The sequence below is a fragment of the Nanorana parkeri genome, unplaced genomic scaffold (assembly GCF_000935625.1).
Source record: "Nanorana parkeri isolate BGI_ZX_2015 unplaced genomic scaffold, ASM93562v1 scaffold372, whole genome shotgun sequence".
Taxonomy (NCBI): Eukaryota; Metazoa; Chordata; class Amphibia; order Anura; family Dicroglossidae; genus Nanorana; species Nanorana parkeri.
In genome coordinates this window covers 885,656-906,685 of record NW_017306640.1, presented here as the reverse complement: position 1 = coordinate 906,685, position 21,030 = coordinate 885,656, and the positions used below count along the sequence as shown (strand labels likewise).

The 21,030-nt window shown below is 42.0% G+C and overlaps 1 protein-coding gene across 1 annotated transcript in view; it reads right to left on the bottom strand.

Moving 5' to 3' along the window:
• Window positions 1-21,030, bottom strand: part of NFKB1 (nuclear factor kappa B subunit 1) — a 102,562-nt gene that overhangs the window by 74,793 nt on the left and 6,739 nt on the right. Inside the window, exons 2-5 of the mRNA XM_018558987.1 lie at window positions 7,766-7,800; window positions 4,896-4,983; window positions 997-1,037; window positions 275-373 (exon numbers count right to left, since the gene is read on the bottom strand). Coding sequence (XP_018414489.1) covers window positions 275-373; window positions 997-1,037; window positions 4,896-4,983; window positions 7,766-7,798 — 261 coding nt within the window. The 5' untranslated portion in view covers window positions 7,799-7,800. The remainder of the gene's footprint in view (window positions 1-274; window positions 374-996; window positions 1,038-4,895; window positions 4,984-7,765; window positions 7,801-21,030) is intronic.

Below are 21,030 nucleotides of genomic sequence, written 5' to 3'. Positions count from 1 at the left end.
CTTTGTATATATATATATATATATATATAGTATTTTCCTTCATATACACTTAAAGTCACATATATAAGCAGAATGTACTCCAAACACATGCTGGTAGGCTAAGCTGCCGCTATATGCATGTGAGATAGGGACCTTAGATTGTAAGCTCCTTGAGAGCAAGGACTGATGTGAATACGCAGTATGTAAAGCGCTGCGTAAACTGTTGGCGCTATTTAAATGCCTGCAGTAAATAAATAACTAAATAAATAATTCACTTTAGCCATAGAAATCAAACCTTAATCTGTGGATAGGATTTCTTGTTTTTCTCACTGGAAGCCCCAGGTAGGCCTCCATGGGATGGTCCTTCACACACGTATCGGAAGCGGAACCCTCTCTGCAAAGAAAAATTAATCAATCTGTAAGTACATAAATGGAAGTTTTAAGTTTCCTTGCACATGATTTTTGCAAAACAGTTTTTCACTTCGTTCCACCCCATCCGCTAAGATCAACATGCTCTGCTGCTTTAGTAATTCAGGGTCATAGTGCTTAGTGACTCATCCAGCACTGTTACATGTGGGCATGTAGACAGTCAGCTCTTTCAGACTTTCCTTATGCCATGTGGCTGAACAGGTAAAAAGTTATATTTGTTGGTGTGTGTCAGTAGGTGAATATGCCTACTAAAATCCACAAAGAACTGAAATCTGATATGAGTGGGCTTACCTTTAAAGAAAAGCAGTAATTCGCAATATGGTTTCATGTATTTCTGTAGGATGGTGGAATTTGATATTTTTGAATAACTCTACAAAGCTAAAAGAGTTCACAGAAATCCATATACTGAACCTTTTCCACTGTTTAAATAATATCAAGAATAGTGGATTGTCAAGCTAAACATATAAACCCAGACCCAGCAATATCACCAGCACCAGCAGCTGGTTACATGTCAACATATGTAACAGATCCATAAATGTATGGCTAGGAAAACAATGGAGCAAAAAGGATAAATAAACAGTTTATTACCTGTTTAGGCTGCTCAGTTACGTCAAGGTATGGCCCATCCACTTGTAAAAAAAAAAAGGAAAAATCACAATACATTAATAAAAGGATAAAAAGGTAATGAAACAAGTTGCTGGCAAAGCTTTTAAAGCAAACACTAATTGAAGTATCTCATTCTAAATCCAAAGCAATGACGGTGTTTAATAACTTGTGTAAGATGTTCAGCAGGTTCATCCATGGTCCTACTGATCATAAAAGCTTTTGCAGTATGCCAGACCGATAAGGACTTGTGGATTTAGAAATCAGCTGGTCTATGTATACTTGGGAACATTTATCAAGCAAATTAGTGACATCATTAGTTTCAAATCAGGCTGACGATCCTGTGTGTCTGTGTTCCTTTGCGACAGTTTGCAAGGTTCTAAGTAGTAAAATATATCACCAGCACACTAAAGTAAAATCTTCAACGAGTGGTCATTTTATTAATGTACACACATCTCGTCATAATGCGACGTTTCGGGGCCACTCAGGGTCTCTTCATTAGGCATGACCATGATGTTGACATGAGGGAAATGTGATGTCACTATGACGTCAAGGGAGTGGGGAAGAATGATTGACGTGGCGGGAGTGTAACGTCACTATGATGTCAAAGGGGTGGGGAAGAATGATTTGACATTGCGAGAATGTGAAGTCACTATGACGTCAAGGGGGTGGGGAAGAATGATTGACATGGCGGGAGTGTAACGTCACTATGATGTCAAAGGGGTGGGGAAGAATGATTTGACATGGCGAGAATGTGAAGTCACTATGACGTCAAGGGGGTGGGAAAGAATGATTGACATGGCGGGAATGTGATGTCACTATGACGTTAAGGGGGTGGGGAAGAAAGACTTGATTGGTTTGCACTTATATTTAAACTTGTTATGGATTGTAACACATTGCCATGCCTGATGAAGGGCCCTGAGTGGCTTCAAAACGTCGTCATGCCTGATGAAGGGACCCTGAGTGGCCCTGAAACGTCGCTTTATGAAGAGATGTGTGTACTTCAATAAAATGACCACTCGTTGAAGATTTGACTTTGGTGTTCTCATGATATATTTTATTACTTGGATTTGAAGTGGCACCATCCACTGTCACTGCACCACACACCTTAAAAGAGACATACCAGTAAGGAGTGTGGTGGGGACATCTTTGGAGTTTGCAAGGTTCTGAGACAGGTTTATTAATGAACATGAGATTTTCACTCTAAACAGATGCATAATTAAGAAGCGATCAGGGTCAAGTTTTATTCTGTTAGAGCTGCTGAGGCAATAATTTATGACTCATGCTGTAACCTTGTTTTAAATCTGTCTCACAAATTGTCTCACTGTCCCTGTTTAGGTCTATAATTCTGAATTCCTTAAAATATTAGCTTGGTCACTTTTTAGATAAACTATTTTACTTTGAAATGAATGTGCAGGGAATTTAAAATCATATTAACTAAAAGGCCTAGGTGGTCACTGAGTTCTCCACCCCCTTTAGTAAATAAAACCTACTGGCTACTTGAGAAGAAAAGGGGAAAATGTGCTACACGTATTGGTGCACCCTTTACTTTAATTATCCTTAACTGTATCCTGTTGGAGTGTCAAGTCTACTTTAAATTTAAAGTGATTCTCAAGTAAGGAGCATTGTGAGTTTATTCTTACTGTTTTTCAGTAGTCTAGAAGCCATATTGTGTTCCAGGGAAAAGAAGAGTGGAGATGGAATTGTGTGCTACCCTGTTTCCCTGAAAATAAGACCTACCCCGAAAATAAGACCTAGTACTATTTTTGGGAATTGCTAAAATATAAGACCTACCCCAAAAATAAGACCTAGTTGGGACCATTCCCAGGGCCGGTGGTGTCATAAGGGGGAGCTTGAAGAGCCGCAGAAGAGAATCAGCGGTGCCAACGAAGCCAGCGCTAGAGGAAGCGAGGTGGCACCGGAGGGAGCAGAGCCACATAAGCCGATGCCTCCTCTATAGCGCCGGCTCCTGTCACAGGTGGAGTGATACCAAATGCACTCCACCTGTAAGGGATCGATAGTGAAAGTGCGCTTCGCTCATTCTGGCCAGCGATTGGTTAGCAAATTGCTCTTGGAAATGTACGGCACCCCTGATTGCCCTGATCACCATATTTTTGTACATGAATACATGTAGACTGTTGTACATGAATAAGTGTGGATTGTTGTACATAAAAAAATAAAATAATAAGACCTACCCCGAAAATATGACCTAGTGTGTTTTTTTTTAGCCCAAAAAAATATAAGACAGAGTCTTATTTTCGGGGAAACACGGTATCATAAACTTATATATAATATTATAAATATTGTATAGCATTAAATACAGATTTTTATTAAAACAAACATGAAAGTATAGTAAAGAAATCTTTGTACCTTGCACACAGCTTAGGTTAAATATTTTCCAAATTTGGGTTATAGTATTTATTTAAAACAGATTCAGGCCTCATGCACAAAGCGAAGAGGGCCCTGTCACACCATGTTCAGTGCGCTCTGGCGTGGTTCGAGTCCGGAACGCACTGGATCGCATACATCAAGCCGGACCGTGTTCTGGGACAGGAGGGGGCATGGCGGTGCTATTCAAGTCAATGGCACCGCAGGCCCGCACCCTGCCCATTGTGCGATCGGAAAAAATGCTGCACACTCCATTTTTTACGATCGCACTGCACCAGAAGGGAGAGCATTCCTATACCTCACGTTCCGGCGCCTTTTCAGGCAGCAGGTAGAGTTTTAATGTCCTTGTCACATTTTCTAGGCTCTCCTTTTTGTTCTTTGATGTAAAAACCTGTTGTTTAAACAACCCAATATATCAAGCTAAAATGTACACACCCAAAGGAATGACTCATTACTGTTGGTGGGATATCCATCTACACGGAGTTCAAGACCATACAGAGAAGCCCATCTGAATGATACACTCAGTGGATTTATTGATTATTCAAGACTGTACAAGGAGATGCAATTGTTTCGCTTTTTTTGTTTGATTTTCATAGTTTATTTTTTTACATGTTTCTATTACCGTATGTGTGTTACCTATTATCATTAGTTTTTTTTGTCATTTGAAAGTCTTTTGTTAAGGTGTGCAGCACATATTTAAGGCAAAATTGTACATGAAATAGTTACATAGTAGTGTGGTATTACTAGCTGGTATTGACAAGTATTGGAAATTCCTATACTCATCAGCACTATCTGGTGCATCAGCTAGTGCCATGTAAAGGGCATCTAGCTGGCATATAACATTTAAAAAAAAATGAACCCCTATCTGTTCATGCAGACAAGCCCATTAAAATATTCCCATCATGCTGGATCTTCCTGTCAGAAGTTGGTAGAAAAGAAAAACATAAAAAAATACAGATTCTGGTGTGTTATTATGTGCTTTTATATGCACATACAGGGTTTAGAGACATATGCACTGAAAAAATTATTTATTCTACCCAATAGAATGAATTTATGTGCATACACAAGCGTTTACATGTAAATAATGCCAGTAAGCTGCTCTACGAATGTAGGTTTGGGACATTTTGTTTTTATACCCCTGAACGCTGCTCTAAAATATGGATCTAAATGCCGCAATGTGCATTGACACATTGGCTAAAATAGAGCTGTGTTCAGAGACATTAAAAACAAGCCTTTAACAAGTGGTTGACAGAACCCGGTGTCTTTATTCAACCTCAAATACTATGTAACTATGTAACTATGTAACAGCAGCATTATTTTCTGCCCATGTGCATGGGGCCTAACAGAAAGGGCCCTCAGTTCAGGGTAGCAGAAAGGAAAAGAATATAATATATGGGATGGGAGCTCCTACAGTGTTTACTAGATCTGTTTTTGACATTCATAATTTAATATATAAAAATTGTGAAGAATAAGTAAATATGAATTTGTAAGCTTACCTGGTCGAATATGATGTTCATGGGGCATCAAAATTTGATCCTCATATACACCACCCACTGCATTATTTCTCAAATAATTTTCCAGCATCTGCTTATGAAAAAAAATACAATTTAACGGTCACTTGCAAGAGCATGCATAGCTGTTTTTATTCAAAAAGACCAACCACATCTTTAATAATATTATTATTTTCAATTCTGTTTTATTAAATTGAGTTATTTCTCTGAGTAGGTAAGCTTTGTTTTTGTTAAGTATGGCACAGCATTGCACAGATATCAGATCGGGAAGACTTTAAGGTTCCATTAACATACAGACACAATCTAACTGCCTTGTGACATTTATGCTTAGTGGAATGCACGTGGAAATTATTGTGCTCAGACTATGAAGAAGGGCAATGTAGGCACAGCGCAATACAGATAGCCCTTGGCACTAGATTATTGGGTCTGGGGACAAGGTTTTTAAAATATCTTCTGTCACAACTCTCTATAACAAGCCTCAGCTGCCAATGTCTGCTGGTGCCTCATAGACAATAGAGCAGGGGTGCCCAAAATTTTTTGTGTTAAGATCTACTTTTCATATGACGAGCGCAATAAGATCTACCAACGGAAAAAAAAACTGGCTCTGACGGTTCATGCTACATTTCCAATCAATTCTTTCTCTCTCCCTCCTACATTTATACATGGATTGTGGGGGGTGCAGGAAGAACAAGAGCAGGAACACAAGATGTTACTCCTTACCATCTCTCCTTGCTCATAATCCTGGCTGTCTCTCCTCACTCCCTCCCCTGGCTGTCTCTCTTCTATCTCTCTCCTGGCTGTCTCTCCTCTGGCTGTCTCTCCCTTGGCTGGCGGGGGAACAAGTGTAGGGGCACAAGATGTCACTCCTTGCTATCTCTCCTCACTGTCTCTCCTGGCTGTCTCTCCTCGCTATCTTCCCTGGCTGTCTCTCCTTTCTCTCCCCTGGCTGTGTCTCCAAGCTCTCTGTCTCCTGGCTGTCTCTCTGAGCTGTCTTTCCTGGCTGTCTCTCCTGGCTTTCTCCCCTGGCTGTCCCTCCTTTCAGAGGCACCGTGAATCTACAGCCGCTTTTTACCTGCTTCCCGATGTTATATCGAATTCTGTTCCCCTGTTAAGATGTGTTCCCCCTGATGGTCAGCTCTTTCTGTAGCCCGCCCCCTCCCTCGTAGCTCCACATTTCCAAGGTTTGTGACACATTTATAGTAAATCCACATGAGCTTTTACCCTGTTGACTTCTATACAGTGAAAGATTTTAAACTATTACTGCACCAATTTATGGTTTTGTGGATAGTTCTACCCAGGAAGCAAGAACGTTTCCAGCAAACACAAATCAGCTAACACACAATACATTCAATTATAGGGCTGAAATTAGGCTATACCAAAAATAACGTTTTCCTGTATCACTGAAATGAATGCAGGATGTTCTTAAAACTGTTCAACAGTTACTATACCTACAGAGCTGAAAATGAAAGCTACAAGGGAGGGCGGGGCTTCGGAAAGAGGCGAGCGGCAGGGGGAACACATCTGAACTGGGGATACAACACCGGTGCTAGTGCAGCTGAATGTGTCGGAAGCTACAGGTTTCCCAGGGGCGGGACGCTTCTCCCTGTCTGCAGCATCCGACACATTCGGCCACACAAGCAGCGCTGGAGGAAGCTAGGGACACCGAGCCTACTTGTGAATATATCAGTGTTAGCTTTGCGAACAATTGGTAAGTCACAATCAACCTTATGGGCACCCCTGCATTAAAGTGTCTCTTGTCCTGTGATGTCTAAGGCAGGCTTTCTCAACCGTGGCATCCTTGGGCGTCATCTGGCTTTCTCAGGAGTACCTCAAATTTTCGCACAGGGTCATGCGGGACAGGTGAAGGGGGGGACTCTAGATGTGAAGGCAGGACTCTAATGTGAAAGGGGGGACTGTGATATGAAAGGGGATGGTCTTTCTATTTTTGAGCGGGGAATGTCCTCTCTAAAAATCCATGGCAGAACCCTATCAAGGATAACCATCTGGTATGGATTCTGGGTGGGGTTATACTTTTAAAGGGTTTAAATTTGAAGAAATGCTGGTCTAAGGGAACATTTAGGAGAAGACAACAAGGTCAGTAATTATCAAGGCTGATTTATATGTTTTTTAACATGTATTGCATTAAAACAAACCATACTGCATTGTGATAGTGTTATTCTATACACTCAATATTGAAACCAAACAATTACTGTCTTCAGATCCAAGCTGTGTTCACAACATTGCACTACAGTATTTATATAGTGCAATGTCATTTTGTGAACATTGCTTTATTGTCACTTTTTACTGATAATTAGCCTAGTGTCTTAGAGGTAATATTACACAATTCAGCTCCAAGCTGTCAACTTGTGGCAACACTACCAACTATTATCTGGACAATTGTGCTTCACTGACATTCAAGCCTTTTATCTTTTCATTGCCTTTAGCATTTAGCAAAATAAATAAATATGTACCATGATCAGTGACATTTACACAGTAGCATATATTATATGGCTTAAGGATACATTTGCCTTATATACCTGACAAAAGGTATGACTGAATTTAAAAGAGAACTATGGGGTACACTTTTTTTGCTATGTTTAGTTTTACATTTTGTAATGTATTCCTGTAATCAAAAATCCACCATAAGCTTGCATATAATATACTGTGGGCAGGGCTAAGCTTCATGCTGAGAAGCGATCCTGACAATATTGTTGGGTTCCTCCACACTCTTTTCTCCTCCCATTAAGTGACAGAACCTTGCAGGAGCTGCAGCGCTGGAAAGCTTTTTAAATAGGGGAAAAACCTACTTTAAGCAGAAGCCTAAAAAGTTCTAAATATCCAAACTTAATACTTACTGACTCATCCAATTCAAACATATGTCGTGCCATGTCTCACCTGTAAAAAAAATGATTAAAAGTTATTAAAAAACATTATCTCATATTATTTAACAAATCAAATACCATGATACATGCATACAATGATCATACAAAATTATATGAGTGTAGGAAAATCTGGTTCCTCCCACTCCCTCTTACCAATTGGAAATCTTTCTTCTTTTTGTTACTTCTTTGTACTTTTCAGCACTTCCTGATTCCTCACCTAGGGCACAGTTACATAAGGACACCCTGAAGCCGCCTGGGATTGCCATGTCACATGCCAGGAGGTAGTGCATTGCAAGACTTCGGGCACAGATGTACTGTCGGTCTCCTTAAGGTATTCTAGTTATCTAAACCCGTGCCGGAGATTCCTGGTCATGTGCACAGATGCTGTGGGTCTCAGCAAGGATCTAGAATCCACACGCCTTTGCCTGGTCACAGATACCTAGCAAAGACCTGCGACACATACAGTATGTGCATGTGCAGGAGATTATAAAATGGTGGCGCAGGAGAGGATGGAAATTATGCCAGGGTGAAGTTATCCTCAGATTAAGCACAATGTCACTTTAATTGACCCCACCAGTTCAGTTTCAGAACACATGCTTGGAAATGCAAAACACGGGCCATCCCAGACATAACTGGACAAACATGTTAACTTTTTGGGGTTGATTTACTAAAGCTAAACAAGCTATTCACTTTGCAAAGGAATTTTGCCGTAGCTCAGTAAATGTGGTGAAAATTGATTTTGCCAAGAATACACCAAAAACGGTATATTTGCTTGAACATGTCTGGATGATGGAAGTCAGCAGAGCTTCACCTCATTCATTAATCTAAGGGGAAATTCCCTTAAGGAAATTCCCTTTTGCCTTTAGTAAATGAAACCCTTTTGTTACCCAAACTTTTCTCAATATTACAGCACCATCAAATCCTTTGCCATGTTTGGCTATAACCTATACTACTGAAAAAAGCTTCAGTCCTACCCACATACGCTGCCAAAATCCAATTCGGATCCTTCTCCAAAATGTTTACTTTAACAGGAGCAAGGTCATGACAACTGTTTTATAGTGTTCCTTGTGGTATCTGCCATTGACCTAAGAGTAAAAATATTCTCGGATAAGTTTACGTTTTGTTCAGTTTACGTTTTGTGAAACATTGAATTTGCTCATTAAGGGATTCCATTTTTAAGCATTTTTTGGAAATACCTGATGTACAAAAAATATGATGGGGGGCATTTATTAATACTGTCAATTCTATCGCACAAAGGGCAATGCTAACCAAGAACATTGAAAGAGACTGGATTGAAACATGTATATATTTTATTTGATGTATGGGTCTACAGGTGGTGCCTTTACACACCTGCAGCTTTTAAAGGAGAACTACGGTATGAGGTGAGTGATTCTCACTCACCTCATAGTTTGAGCCAACGTGTGACAATGAAACTGTCACAAGTCGCTCACTTCTTGATCATGTCCCTGCAGAGAGCCATGACTGTCACTCATGGCTCCCTGCAGGGATTCCCCCTCCCCTGTCCGATCCTCCAGCTCTGACTGGCGGAACAGACGGTGGAAGAGGCGGGTACAGCTGGCTCTGCCTCTAGATAGGCAGAGCCAGCTGTCACTTACCCAGCTGGGTGGATCTCGACAGTAATGTTGGGATCCTTCTGGGCTGCGGCGGTCTCAGTATACCGTGAGCTGCAGCTCGCGATATACTGAGCTTTGGGTCACGGGAGGACGCTAGTTTAGGTCCTCCGGTGACCCTTAGGAGAACAATGGGGAAAAACACTTTCCCCATAGTTCTCCTTTAAATCAAGTGGCAGAGATTTTGTTTGTAAACTTAGATTGTTTGTAAACATTGAAACAGATTTACTACAAACTTACAGCACGAGTCATCAATTCCTTCCTCAGCTGCTCTACAGTAGCACTGAGAAAGAATAAGGACCCGGTCACACCATCTCCAGTTCATTCCACCACGGTTAGCTGCGGGAACACACTGGATCGCATACTGTCTTTACTGTCCTAAAATATAGGTGTGATTGGGGCCGTAATGTGTAAAAACGATTTTGTGTAGCTTTCATAGAATTCTGCAATAGTCGCATACATGTCATCCTAGAATTAACAAACCATTTACTTGTGTTGTTACTTCCTTGTCATAACTACCCTGGGAAGTATTCAAATTAGCTAGTTGTGTATCCGAGATTTCTTGTCGCTCTAGTTGCATATGACTCATGGAAGTTGGCAGCCCTCCCTCATGGTGTTAAAGTTGATGTTTATTCTGCATCTATTATGCTTTTGTATGGTTTCTCACTTTCCTTTTCACCAACATGCAAAAAATTTTTTTTGTATAACACCTTTACATTTTTCATGGCAAGTTATTTCAGCATCATTTAACCTCTAAGCAACGCAGGCAGATTATGGCTGGTGAAGGGGGTCGACAGGGTGCTGTACATTGCTTCCTGAACACATCATAGCACCCCTACCTCTGTGGACTGGCACTTCGGATGAGTTATACAAATATGGGTGGATGTCAGTCTGGAGGAATGGGCGTTTTTAGGCAGGCCGTATTTGCATGCAGGTAGGTAAAACCCAGATGTGATACTGGACCATGATTAAAAGAACTGAAACACAATAAATGAAAGGGGCGGGCAAGGGAGGAAAGTGCTAGGTGATGCTGGATATCTTATAGCGAGAAATTAAGTGGGCTATTTGACTTGCTCTAGCTTGTAAAGCGCACTGTGAGAAGCTCACAAGGGTCACCAAACACATTGCAACCTAAACCTAAAATCTTTGTACAATCAACTTTAGATTTACCAAAACTGTGTAATAAGAGGACCTACCTAATCTATCCAATTCATTTGTATCTAATCAGATAGGCCCTTACACTACATAGTTGTTGGTAGATCTAAAGGAGATTTTACAATCAGATTGTAATGTGTGTGGTGAACTCAATACAGGCCACAAGCAGGGCAGTTCTACAAGCTTTTCATCACAATAAATTGAGCAGAACCTTCCAACATCCTTGGGATATAAAAATATAAACTGTTGGTATCAAAATGCCCTGATCCATTTTATCTTTCTTGTAGTTGAAAGTGATTGAAATCAGTGGTGTTCCTAGCAGAAGTATTCGTGGTCAATTGTTGGCTGCAATAATACCCCCACCCCTTATCAGCCTCGGGGACCAGTAGCAAGCTGTACCAATAATTCCCTCTCCAACATTGGTGACCAGTAGCAAGCTGTACCAATAATTCCCTCTCCAACATTGGTGACCAGTAGCAAGCCATACCAATAATCCCCTCTCCAACATTGGTGACCAGTAGCAAGCTTTACCAATAATTCCCTCCCCAACATTGGTGACCAGTAGCAAGGTGTACCAATAATTCCCTCTCCAACATTGGTGACCAGTAGCAAGCCATACCAATAATCCCCTCTCCAACATTGGTGACCAGTAGCAAGCTTTACCAATAATTCCCTCCCCAACATTGGTGACCAGTAGCAAGGTGTACCAATAATTCCCTCTCCAACATTGGTGACCAGTAGCAAGCCGTACCAATAATCCCCTCTCCAACATTGGTGACCAGTAGCAAGCTGGATCAATAATCCCCTCTCCAGCATTGGTTGTCAGTAGTAGGCTGTACCAATAATCCCCTCTCCAGCATTGATGACCAGTAGCACGCTGTACCAATAATTCCCTCTCCAACATTGGTGACCAGTAGCAAGCTGTACCAATCATCCCCTCTCCAACATTGGTGACCAGTAGCAAGCTGTACCAATAATCTCCTCTCCAGTATTGGTTGTCAGTAGCAGGCTGCACCAATAATCCCCTCTCCATCATTGATGACAAGTAGCAAGCTGTACCAATAATCCCCTCTCCAGTATTGGTGACCAGAAGCAAGCCATACCATTAATCCCCTCTCCAGCATTGATGACCAGTAGCAAGCTGTACCAATAATCCCCTATCTAGCATTGGTGACCAGTAGCAAGCTGTACTAATAATCCCCTCTCCAGCATTGGTTGTCAGTAGTAGGCTGTACCAATAATCCCCTCTCCAGCATTGATGACAAGTAGCAAGCTGTACCAATAATCCCCTCTCCAGTATTGGTGACCAGTAGCAAGCTGTACCAATAATCCCCTCTCCATTCCCCATAATTGGTGACCAGTAGCAAGCTGTACCAATAATCCCCTCTCCAGCATAGGTGAACAGTAGCAAGCCATACCAATAATCCCCTCTCCAACATTGGTGACCAGTAGCAAGCCGTACCAATAATCCCTTCTCTAGCATTGGTGACCAGCAGCAAGCCGTACCAATAATCCCCTCTCCAGCATTGGTGACCATTAGCAAGCTGTACCAATAATCCCCTCTCTAGTATTGGTGACCAGTAGCAAGCCGCACCAATAATCCCCTCTCCAGCATTGGTGACCAGTAGCAAGCCATACCAATAATCCCCTCTCCAACATTGGTGACCAGTAGCAAGCCATACCAATAATCCCCTCTCCAGCATTGGTGACCAGTAGCAGGCTGCAACAATAATCCCCTCTCCAGCATTGGTGAACAGTAGCAAGCCGCACCAATAATCCCCTCTCCAGCATTGGTTGTCAGTAGTAGGCTGTAACAATAACCTCCTCCAGCATTGGTGGTCAGTGGCTGGCTGTAACAATATCCCTCCAACATTGGTGGCCAGCAGCTGGCTGTAAAAATTAATAAGTGAATAAAGACAAAAAATGACTATTCCGGCCATGTGGGCATTCTCTGATTGGTGGTAGTTAATGTGAGCTGCAACCCCCCGGTTAGCTACTGGCTGAACTTGCTAAAAACTGGATAGCCAAAACCTTTTTAACCCCTCACTTCAAATAGTTTGCCTCTTGCCTATTTAAATATGAGATGTGTGCATTCATGTGTGCTGTCATTTGGCATGTACTAGCAGACAGGTGGGCAGAGATAATCTCTTGGTGTCACACCATGGACTATATACTGCCTGCAGAGAAAGTCAATTCATTTTAACTAGTTACAGTTTAAGATCTAAGCAGTTCTTTGTTTTGAAAATAATGTCCTTTTTTCCACTAGCATGGAGTTGTTCTTTAAAATAAACCTGGCCATATACCATTAGTTTTTTAACTAAGCTGAACGAGAAAAAGGATTGAGTTCCTTTATGGGCAACTGTGACTATATATATCATTGAACTTACCATGAAGTATGTATGAACAACATGCAGCAGGAGAGCTGTCAGCATAGTCAATGCACTGCTAGGATAGTGCTGGGGTTAAAAGCTATGGTAGCACTAATAATAATAACCTCAATGATATTTTACATTATGATAAAATGGTTAATGCTCTTGCCTACACTTACTCTTCAACCCTTAGGCTGCACCCCCACTGGAGCATTTGTCCGTGCGTATTCGGCCGTACGAATACGCGCAAAACGGCTCTAAACTGATTTGTACATAAAAAAATTGTCTAAGAGGCTAAAACTGTCGCAATTGCTTTAATAAATTCCCCCCAATGCTTTTTAATGTGAATTGTTCAGACTATTGCAGGGACCGCGTGGTACAAAACCGTGCGTCCCACAAAATAGTCCAATCGTGATTCCAGGGGCGTATTGCGCACGTTAGCGGCTATAGTAATAGCCACAAACGAGCAGAATTCATGCAGTTGTAAAGATGTTAGTGTTTGCGTGTCGTGCGGTAGACGCAAACACTATATGTGAATAGAGGCTTAGGGCTTGTTCACACAATGTCCGGATCACGCCCAGACCAGAACAGTTTCTTCCCGGACAAAAAAACAAAACAAAAATCCCAATGTATCCCTATGGTATTTCTGGGCTCTGCTTACATCGGCGCAGTCTGTTCCGATACTGCTTGTCCCATTTTCTCTGGTCTGAAATGCACTTGAACGCATCAAAAAGGCACACAAACGCATGCAAATGCACTGGACTGCAACTGAAAGCCCATTTCAAGGCCCATTCACTCCATAAAGAGTGCGTTCCAGAGCGTTAGGCCTTTTGGATGCACCAAAATTTTGTCTGAAACATATCGGCTAAAAATAGCACTTTTGTAAAAATGCCGAAAGTGCCATCTTTCGGCCGAAATTGTGGTGCATGCCTGGTTTCTCTCCTCCCCGCTGGGCACTGCTCTGTGTCCCCTCTGATACAGCGCAGTGTCCAACAGGGAGGAGAGAAACTGTCACAGAAGGCCAAGCAGTCAGGGGGAGGAGACCAATGTGAGCGGCCGGCGTGTCACAAGATTCCGGGCTCTCCTTCCCAGTGGCAGATCCCCCCCCAAGATAGAGCCGCTCCCACACGCGGTGCACGGCCGGTACAAAGCCAGCTGGACAGCATTTCACTGGGCCTTCCCCTCCACCGAGCAGCTCTCTAATTAGCCGCTGCTGCCTGATTCTGTGCCTAGCAGCCTCAGACCACTGGGCAAGTGCTCAAAGGCAAGTACGGCCCTGTCCGCCTCGTTGGTTTGGGGTGGCGTTTTCTGCCGCCCCCTGGAAAGTGCCGCCCTAGGCAAATGCCTATTTTGCCTTGCTGTAGATACACCCCTGCTTGCAGCCTAATGTCTGATGCTAAGCTCAGATACAAAGAACATACTGCACTTGAAGGAACGGTACACATCTTGGTAGGACCTGCATTTATGATTTATCATTCATTGCACATTAACCAAAATGGTAGAATGAAAAACATAAACCAAGCAGTAATGCAAGACATTCTATTCTTAAGAATTTCAGTATATATAAATTTCCTGTAACCTTAACAGGACATATTAGCGTTAGCTGAATTATATGCCACTCCTACAGTTACAATTTGTGCCAACTCACTGAGTTCATGCATCATTAATTGGTAGGTACGTACATAAAACTGACTAAAGAAATGTACCAGAAGAAATCAACTAGAAAGAAGGTTTGAACAATAGATTTAGCAATAGATCCAATGGGGCAATAGATTTAACAATGGGTCACTTGTTTTGGAGAGACTTCAACATGCTTCCTGTTGTGTTTTAGGGACAGGCAGTAAAGATAATTCTCTCAAAAGGATATAGATGGCAAAGAAATCCATTCCCATTCTTCTAAAAAAACTGTTCTGGTATTAAATACTGTATACTTTGAACTTCCTAGGCCCCTTTTGTCTTCATGACTGGACTGAATGGTTCCAGATTTCTACATTCATTTATCCACCAGTTGACATATTGTAAAGGTGGAAATTGTTTATTAAAGTGTTACAATGTTTCCCACATCAGTATACTCAATCTTCACCAAAGTGAAGATATTTAGGCGTTCAATTAAATGACAGATGTCACACAATAGTGAAATTTATTGCATTTCACGCTAAACAATCTGGCTGGGATTATAATTTAAAGGTGTGCTTCATTCAAAATTGAACATTAACCCTTCAGATACATTTAGGGAGCTGAGTACTTCATTTTTCAGGTGTAGCTGTAGCACCCCTATCTGACTGCTTTTTTTTTTTTTTACTAATAATCTTGCTTTCTGGAAACCCTTTTTTGGGTAAAGCCTCATGCACATGGGCACAGCATAGGCCATAGGGCAGGTGCAGGTGTATTCTTGCTCAAGAAATACACAGCTGCAAAATAAAGTTGTATACAAACTGCAAACCAGCTACCTCCAGGGTTGTATGTTCGTACGCATGCGCAGTTTATGCAAGTAGCTAAATAAGCCTACGTAGATCCGCTTACACCCACTGACTACTATGGACGGCTGTATGCAACAGCTATGTATCCAAGGCACAGAAATATGCCCGCAATTTTACATTCTACGTCCTCATGCAACCGCTTGCATGAGGTATATCTGTTCAAAATCCAGGTGAGACATTTACAAACAAACCCACTTTAGTTTTCTTGCTGTCCCTCACATGTACCTTAGCACAGCGTTTCTCCCTCTTTTTTTTAGTCACGGCACCCTCTAAAAGTATGCAAAATCTTGAGGCACCCCAGTCTAAAATGTCATAGATTTAAAGGGGACCATGCGCAAAAACACAGAAAAAAAGTAGTTTTCCCCCTTCACGTCGAGTGCCCCCTTCAAATCAACATCCCCCTTCACATCAGAGTCACCCTTTGCATCAGAAGCCCCCCTTTCACATCAAAAGCCCTCTTTACATCAGGAGCCCCCTGCACCTTAGTCTTTTTTCCCCTTCACATCATAGTCCCACTAGCACAACATTTTGAGGCGCCCCTCAGGAAGCCAGAAGGCACACCAGGGTGCCACGGCACCCTTGTTATGAAAGGCTGCCTTAGCATATCGAAGTCACTACTAAAAAGCCATTCGCTGATTTAAACCTACCTGGGAGAGAAACAATATACAGAAGCAATGACAGATGCTAGAAGATAGTGTAGAAGTTGTCCTGGGTCCACACTTAAAAGAAGCCGCACACCTAGCATCAAAACCACACCCATACGTCCTTACCCTCGTGTAGTGCTGCATCAGGGGACAACTCTCCTAACTTTTCAATATACAGAAGCAAACCCACCCATCACATATGGAAGGAGCTCTGATATCTGGGTGCAAATAATTACAGATTAACTCGGTTAGGATAAGCTGCGTGAGCTTTCCAACATGAGCACTTTGCTGTCCTGGATGGCATTAGTAGTTCAATGATTCGTTCATTGTTCCCTGAAAATTGCTCTTTAATTAAAGCATCGGTCCACCCAAACAACTCATATTTCAATTTTAAGTACATACCGCTGTTATGAATCACTAACTAGCTTCTTATATTTTTCAGAAACCAAAGCTCCTTGCTGGACCTCCTAGCCTTGCTCTTTCACACTGGGCACAGGAAGTCAAGATGTCTGCTGTTTTCTCCATAATGTACAATAAATAATAAATCCAAAGTAAAAAAAAGTAAGCAGTAGTTGTGCAAGTCTGAATATTCAGGAACAGAGATCTTTCGGCTAGAAGACCACTACGTACAGACGTTACTGGGTGATTTAAACCATTAAAACCTGCTCAAAACTGAACTATCTATTCATGTTAAGCTGGCCATATACCTATATATTATCTGCAGATTTTCTATGGTCAGATGGAAAAAGTGCAACAGATTCCTCCATCTACACTAAACTGTGTAGATGGAGGAATCTCCCACTGGGCCAAGCTTCAGTATCTTGCTAGTCGGCCCCACTGGCTCTCAAAATACCTGAACAATCTGATTGGATGCAAGCAATGTTCAGCTATTTTAAGAGCCAGCGGGGCCGAGTAGCAAGATACTGAAGCTTGGACCAGCGGGAGATTCACCAGAAGGTTCACCTCCTGGCTAGTTCTCTATCAATTGATAATAGCTTTTTATTTCTTCCATGTGGGTCATTACAAAGATCTGAATAGGGTCCACTTTGAACAGGGGCACCAAGATCTTGGCATACAGCTTTCCCCATCAATTCACAAATATATGCCAACTGAGACATCTATTTTTACTGCAATATCAGAAACATGTTTTAATTTCATTTAATTTTCTGGCTAACGGCTCTGAGACCTGGGGAATTTATGTAGGGATGCACCGATACCAAGTACCGCACTCGGTACAAGTACATGTACAGATACTTTTCCAGCTCCAAGACTAGACTAGAGAAAAATTCAAAAGTTAGGAGGCAGCTGTCATTTGTAAGGAGCACACGGAGCTCCTGGGATTTGTACATCTCTGTTTTAATGTATGATGTTGTTTTTATAAATATAAATAAAGGGATGCACAGATACCAGTTTTGGAAGTACAAGTACTGATACTTGCCCAAGTACTTACAAGTACTGATACATTTTTGTTTATTGTCATGTGACAGTTTTTCTAAAACAATACAGACTAAGGATTTCAGGACAGTGGTGGAGCACCAGAGCTAGGTCCCTGCTGCAAACGCTGCAACCCTGGTAGTTCTCATGAAAATGCCAAGTATCGGCACTGGTATCTAAAAAGTATCGGTGCATACCCAAACTTATGCGTTATGTTTATACTGTAGTCATGGCACCTCTTTGCAGCATCTTCAATAGCTAAGAAAGATGGACTGAGCACTTCCAATGTTATCCGCATGTACGGTCTGCAACTACCTTCATCAAATCTGATCCTTGTATGTTGCTGCACCTTTAGGAAAGGGTAGGGTTAACCTCCATGTAGGTTCTCAACCATTGTTTAACTGTTCCTTACACAATGTAAAGACTCTTATAGATTAGAGGAGTGATCGCATTGTACGCAAATAATTTGTCTTTGCATATGACTTTCCTAAATACTGGCAAATGTATGCAAACTAGAGACCATTGATTTGATTGAAAATCAAATATGGATTGGAATTAGGTTTCCTTGACTGGCTAAAAGTGCTTTGTGCTGGGCACATTTAAATGTAACTGGCATGAACTATAAAATTATGCATTCCCAATACTAAGCATCCGTGCCATAGAAATGTATGTGGAGTCTTTGAGACCAGAAGTTTAGATGAAGTTCACAGATTCTGTCAATCACTTACAAGTGAGCTACCTTCTAGCTTCAATCCTTGCTTAGTACATTAGTGTGGAGTTTCTTTATTTGGAATGAATTCTCTTTAATTTTAATTGTACCGATATATTACAGATCGGAACATAGCTACTCCAACAAAGGATACTTTATCTAATGTTTATGGCATCATCAAAGTCCAAATCCAGTTATTTTTAAACTTTTGAAAGATAAGAAAAATGTTGTCATACGGTAGATCATCAACATATACACTTGGGTTAATTTAAAAAAAGGGGAAATATATGAGCCAAGTGCAATTGTCTTTTTTAATAATGATTAAAGGTACAAACTGTTTGTTTTGAGATACTGTACTTCAAGTATAGTCCTGTACATTACTTGGTCATGTACTATAAGACTGAGCTATAAACCAGGAAGTCAAAGGTCACTGTAGATTACACTGGTGATCAACACTCATGATATTGTGGTCCATGACATCACCAAAGGGCTGTACATGATAATCAGTAAAAGTAATATTACAAAAAGCTGCCGGAGGCTGTAGACATGCCACAGGAGATCGTCCGAGATTACAGAACTGCTATAGGAGAAGGTCAGAGACTGCAGACATGCTACAGGAGGAGGTCAGAAACTGCCAACACACTATAGGAATTGTTGAAGAATGGGGACATGCTTCAGTAGAAAGTCATAACCTGGAGGCACATTGCATAAGACTGCTAGAGATTACCTTTACAAATCAATGCTTCCATATTTGTGCTTTCTACAACCCCCTTAACAATTACTTTTGATATGTCTCTCAGCAAGATCCATTATATATGATTAAAATATGTATATGTTAGTAAAATCCAGACTATTGTAGGCAGTGGTCCTGAGGGCCACATAAGAAGTGCCAAAGGGCTGCATACGGCCCTCAGGCCACAGGTTGGGCACATAAGTGAGATAAGCACATGTTGACTGAAATATGTACACCTATTGCAGCTAATCCTTAGGGCATGTTTTAAAGTTATGATTTCACGAGCAGAGATAATCTGGAGCAGTTGCCCATAGTAACCAATCAGATTCTCTTTTGAGTTTGTTCAGTTAAAGATTTGAAAATAAAAGCTGATTGGTTGCCATGGACAACTGCTCCAGTTTTGATACATTCCCCCAATATATTTTCTTATGTCAATGCATTTTGCTTGCTTTGCAAAATGCAGAGGAACATTTTGGCATTTAGGCATATATATTATCAGTTAGCCTTTGCAGTGCAGGGGTAGTCCCACTGCAAGGGACGACGTTTAATTTTTCCTGAAGTCAGGAGTTAGGCGGGTGCTCAGGGCAGTGGCGGAACTACCGCCGGTGCGGCATCCAGGGTCCAGGGACCCCCACTGACCACCAGGCTAAGGTAAGGTGACATTTTTTAAAATAAAATTTTAAATGTTTTATTATTTTATGTTACCAGGGCATTTTTAAATGTCCCGGGAACATAAAATAAAACTTTTTTTTTTTTTAATACTCACCTGATCTGATTCAACGACAAGCGCAGCGTCCCGGCTCTCACGCTGTCATTATATGCATACAGAGCGTGCGGGTTACTATTTAAACCGGTGCGCTGTGTGCAGCTTCTGAAAAGATACACTATTAGTGTAGCGGGAGCGATGCAAAATGCACAGCAGGCTTTCCCGCTACGCTAATAGCGTATCTTCTGCAAAAAGTTGAAGAAGAAAAAAAAACCCGCTTTAACACGGTTTAAACTTACTCCGTCTTTGCCGTCCAAAAATCCGTAACTGCTCAGGCGGCCGCAAAGCATCTTGGGGCGGGCGCATTGCGCAGTTCGGATTTTCGGCTGGGAGACGAGGAGAGACACAAGGTAAGTCTATGGACGCGTACAGACACCCTGGGACAGGAAGTGCCAGCAACTACAGAGGAGTCAGCGCTGGATCGGAGACCCGCCGCACCGCTGGAGGGACAGATGAAAACATCAGGAAAGAAGATCGGATTAGGAGACATCAGTTAAGGTAAGTGCTGGCATTTACATTGGGGGGGAGGGGGAAAACATTTACTTTAATGTCACATTAATCACTTCCGGGCCCCAGTATGTCTATAGACGGCGGCCTGCAGAAGTGGGTAAAAGAAGAACACGGCTGCTCCGGCAGGCGTGCTCTTGGTACTGCTTTTAACAGCAGGCGATTGCTGTGTAACTTACAATCCATCTGGTGTCTGAACAGCCGCCGGATCGTTTGTACCGTGTGGTACCCCCGCAACGGCCACTGGGTCGGTGGGTCTCCACGCAATGATCAGAGAGAGATTCAGCCGCTTCCAGCCGCTGATCTCTCCTCCGATCACTGGACGCGGAAGTGCTGTGTATTACATCACTTCCGGTGTCACTGTACACAGTCTCCGGCTCTTAGAGCCAGGACAAGAAGCTGGGAAAGCAGATCTCGGCTTCCTCAGCTTGTTTGGGGTCTCTAGGTGACATTAGGGGTCTAAAAGACCCCTGATGCCTCCAGAAAGAGGACCTGTCACACCCTATCTGCTATTACACAGGGTGCTTGTTAGTCCCCTATGTAATACCAATAGGGTTAGTGTACAAAAAAAAGTGTTTAAAAATGAATGTAACATAAAAAAAAAAACAAAATGGGAAAAAAATGTTTAAGTCTCCCGCCCCCCAGATACACACGCGTCGGAGCGCCTACGTGCAAAAAGTGACAATTGTGCTGAACATGTTACATATCGCCTCGAACGTCGCAGTGAGAGCAATAATGCAATTTTTCTGCCGATACAGCAACGCATCCCTGCTTTCTTTCCTCCCCGCTGGGCGCTGCTCTGTGTCCCAG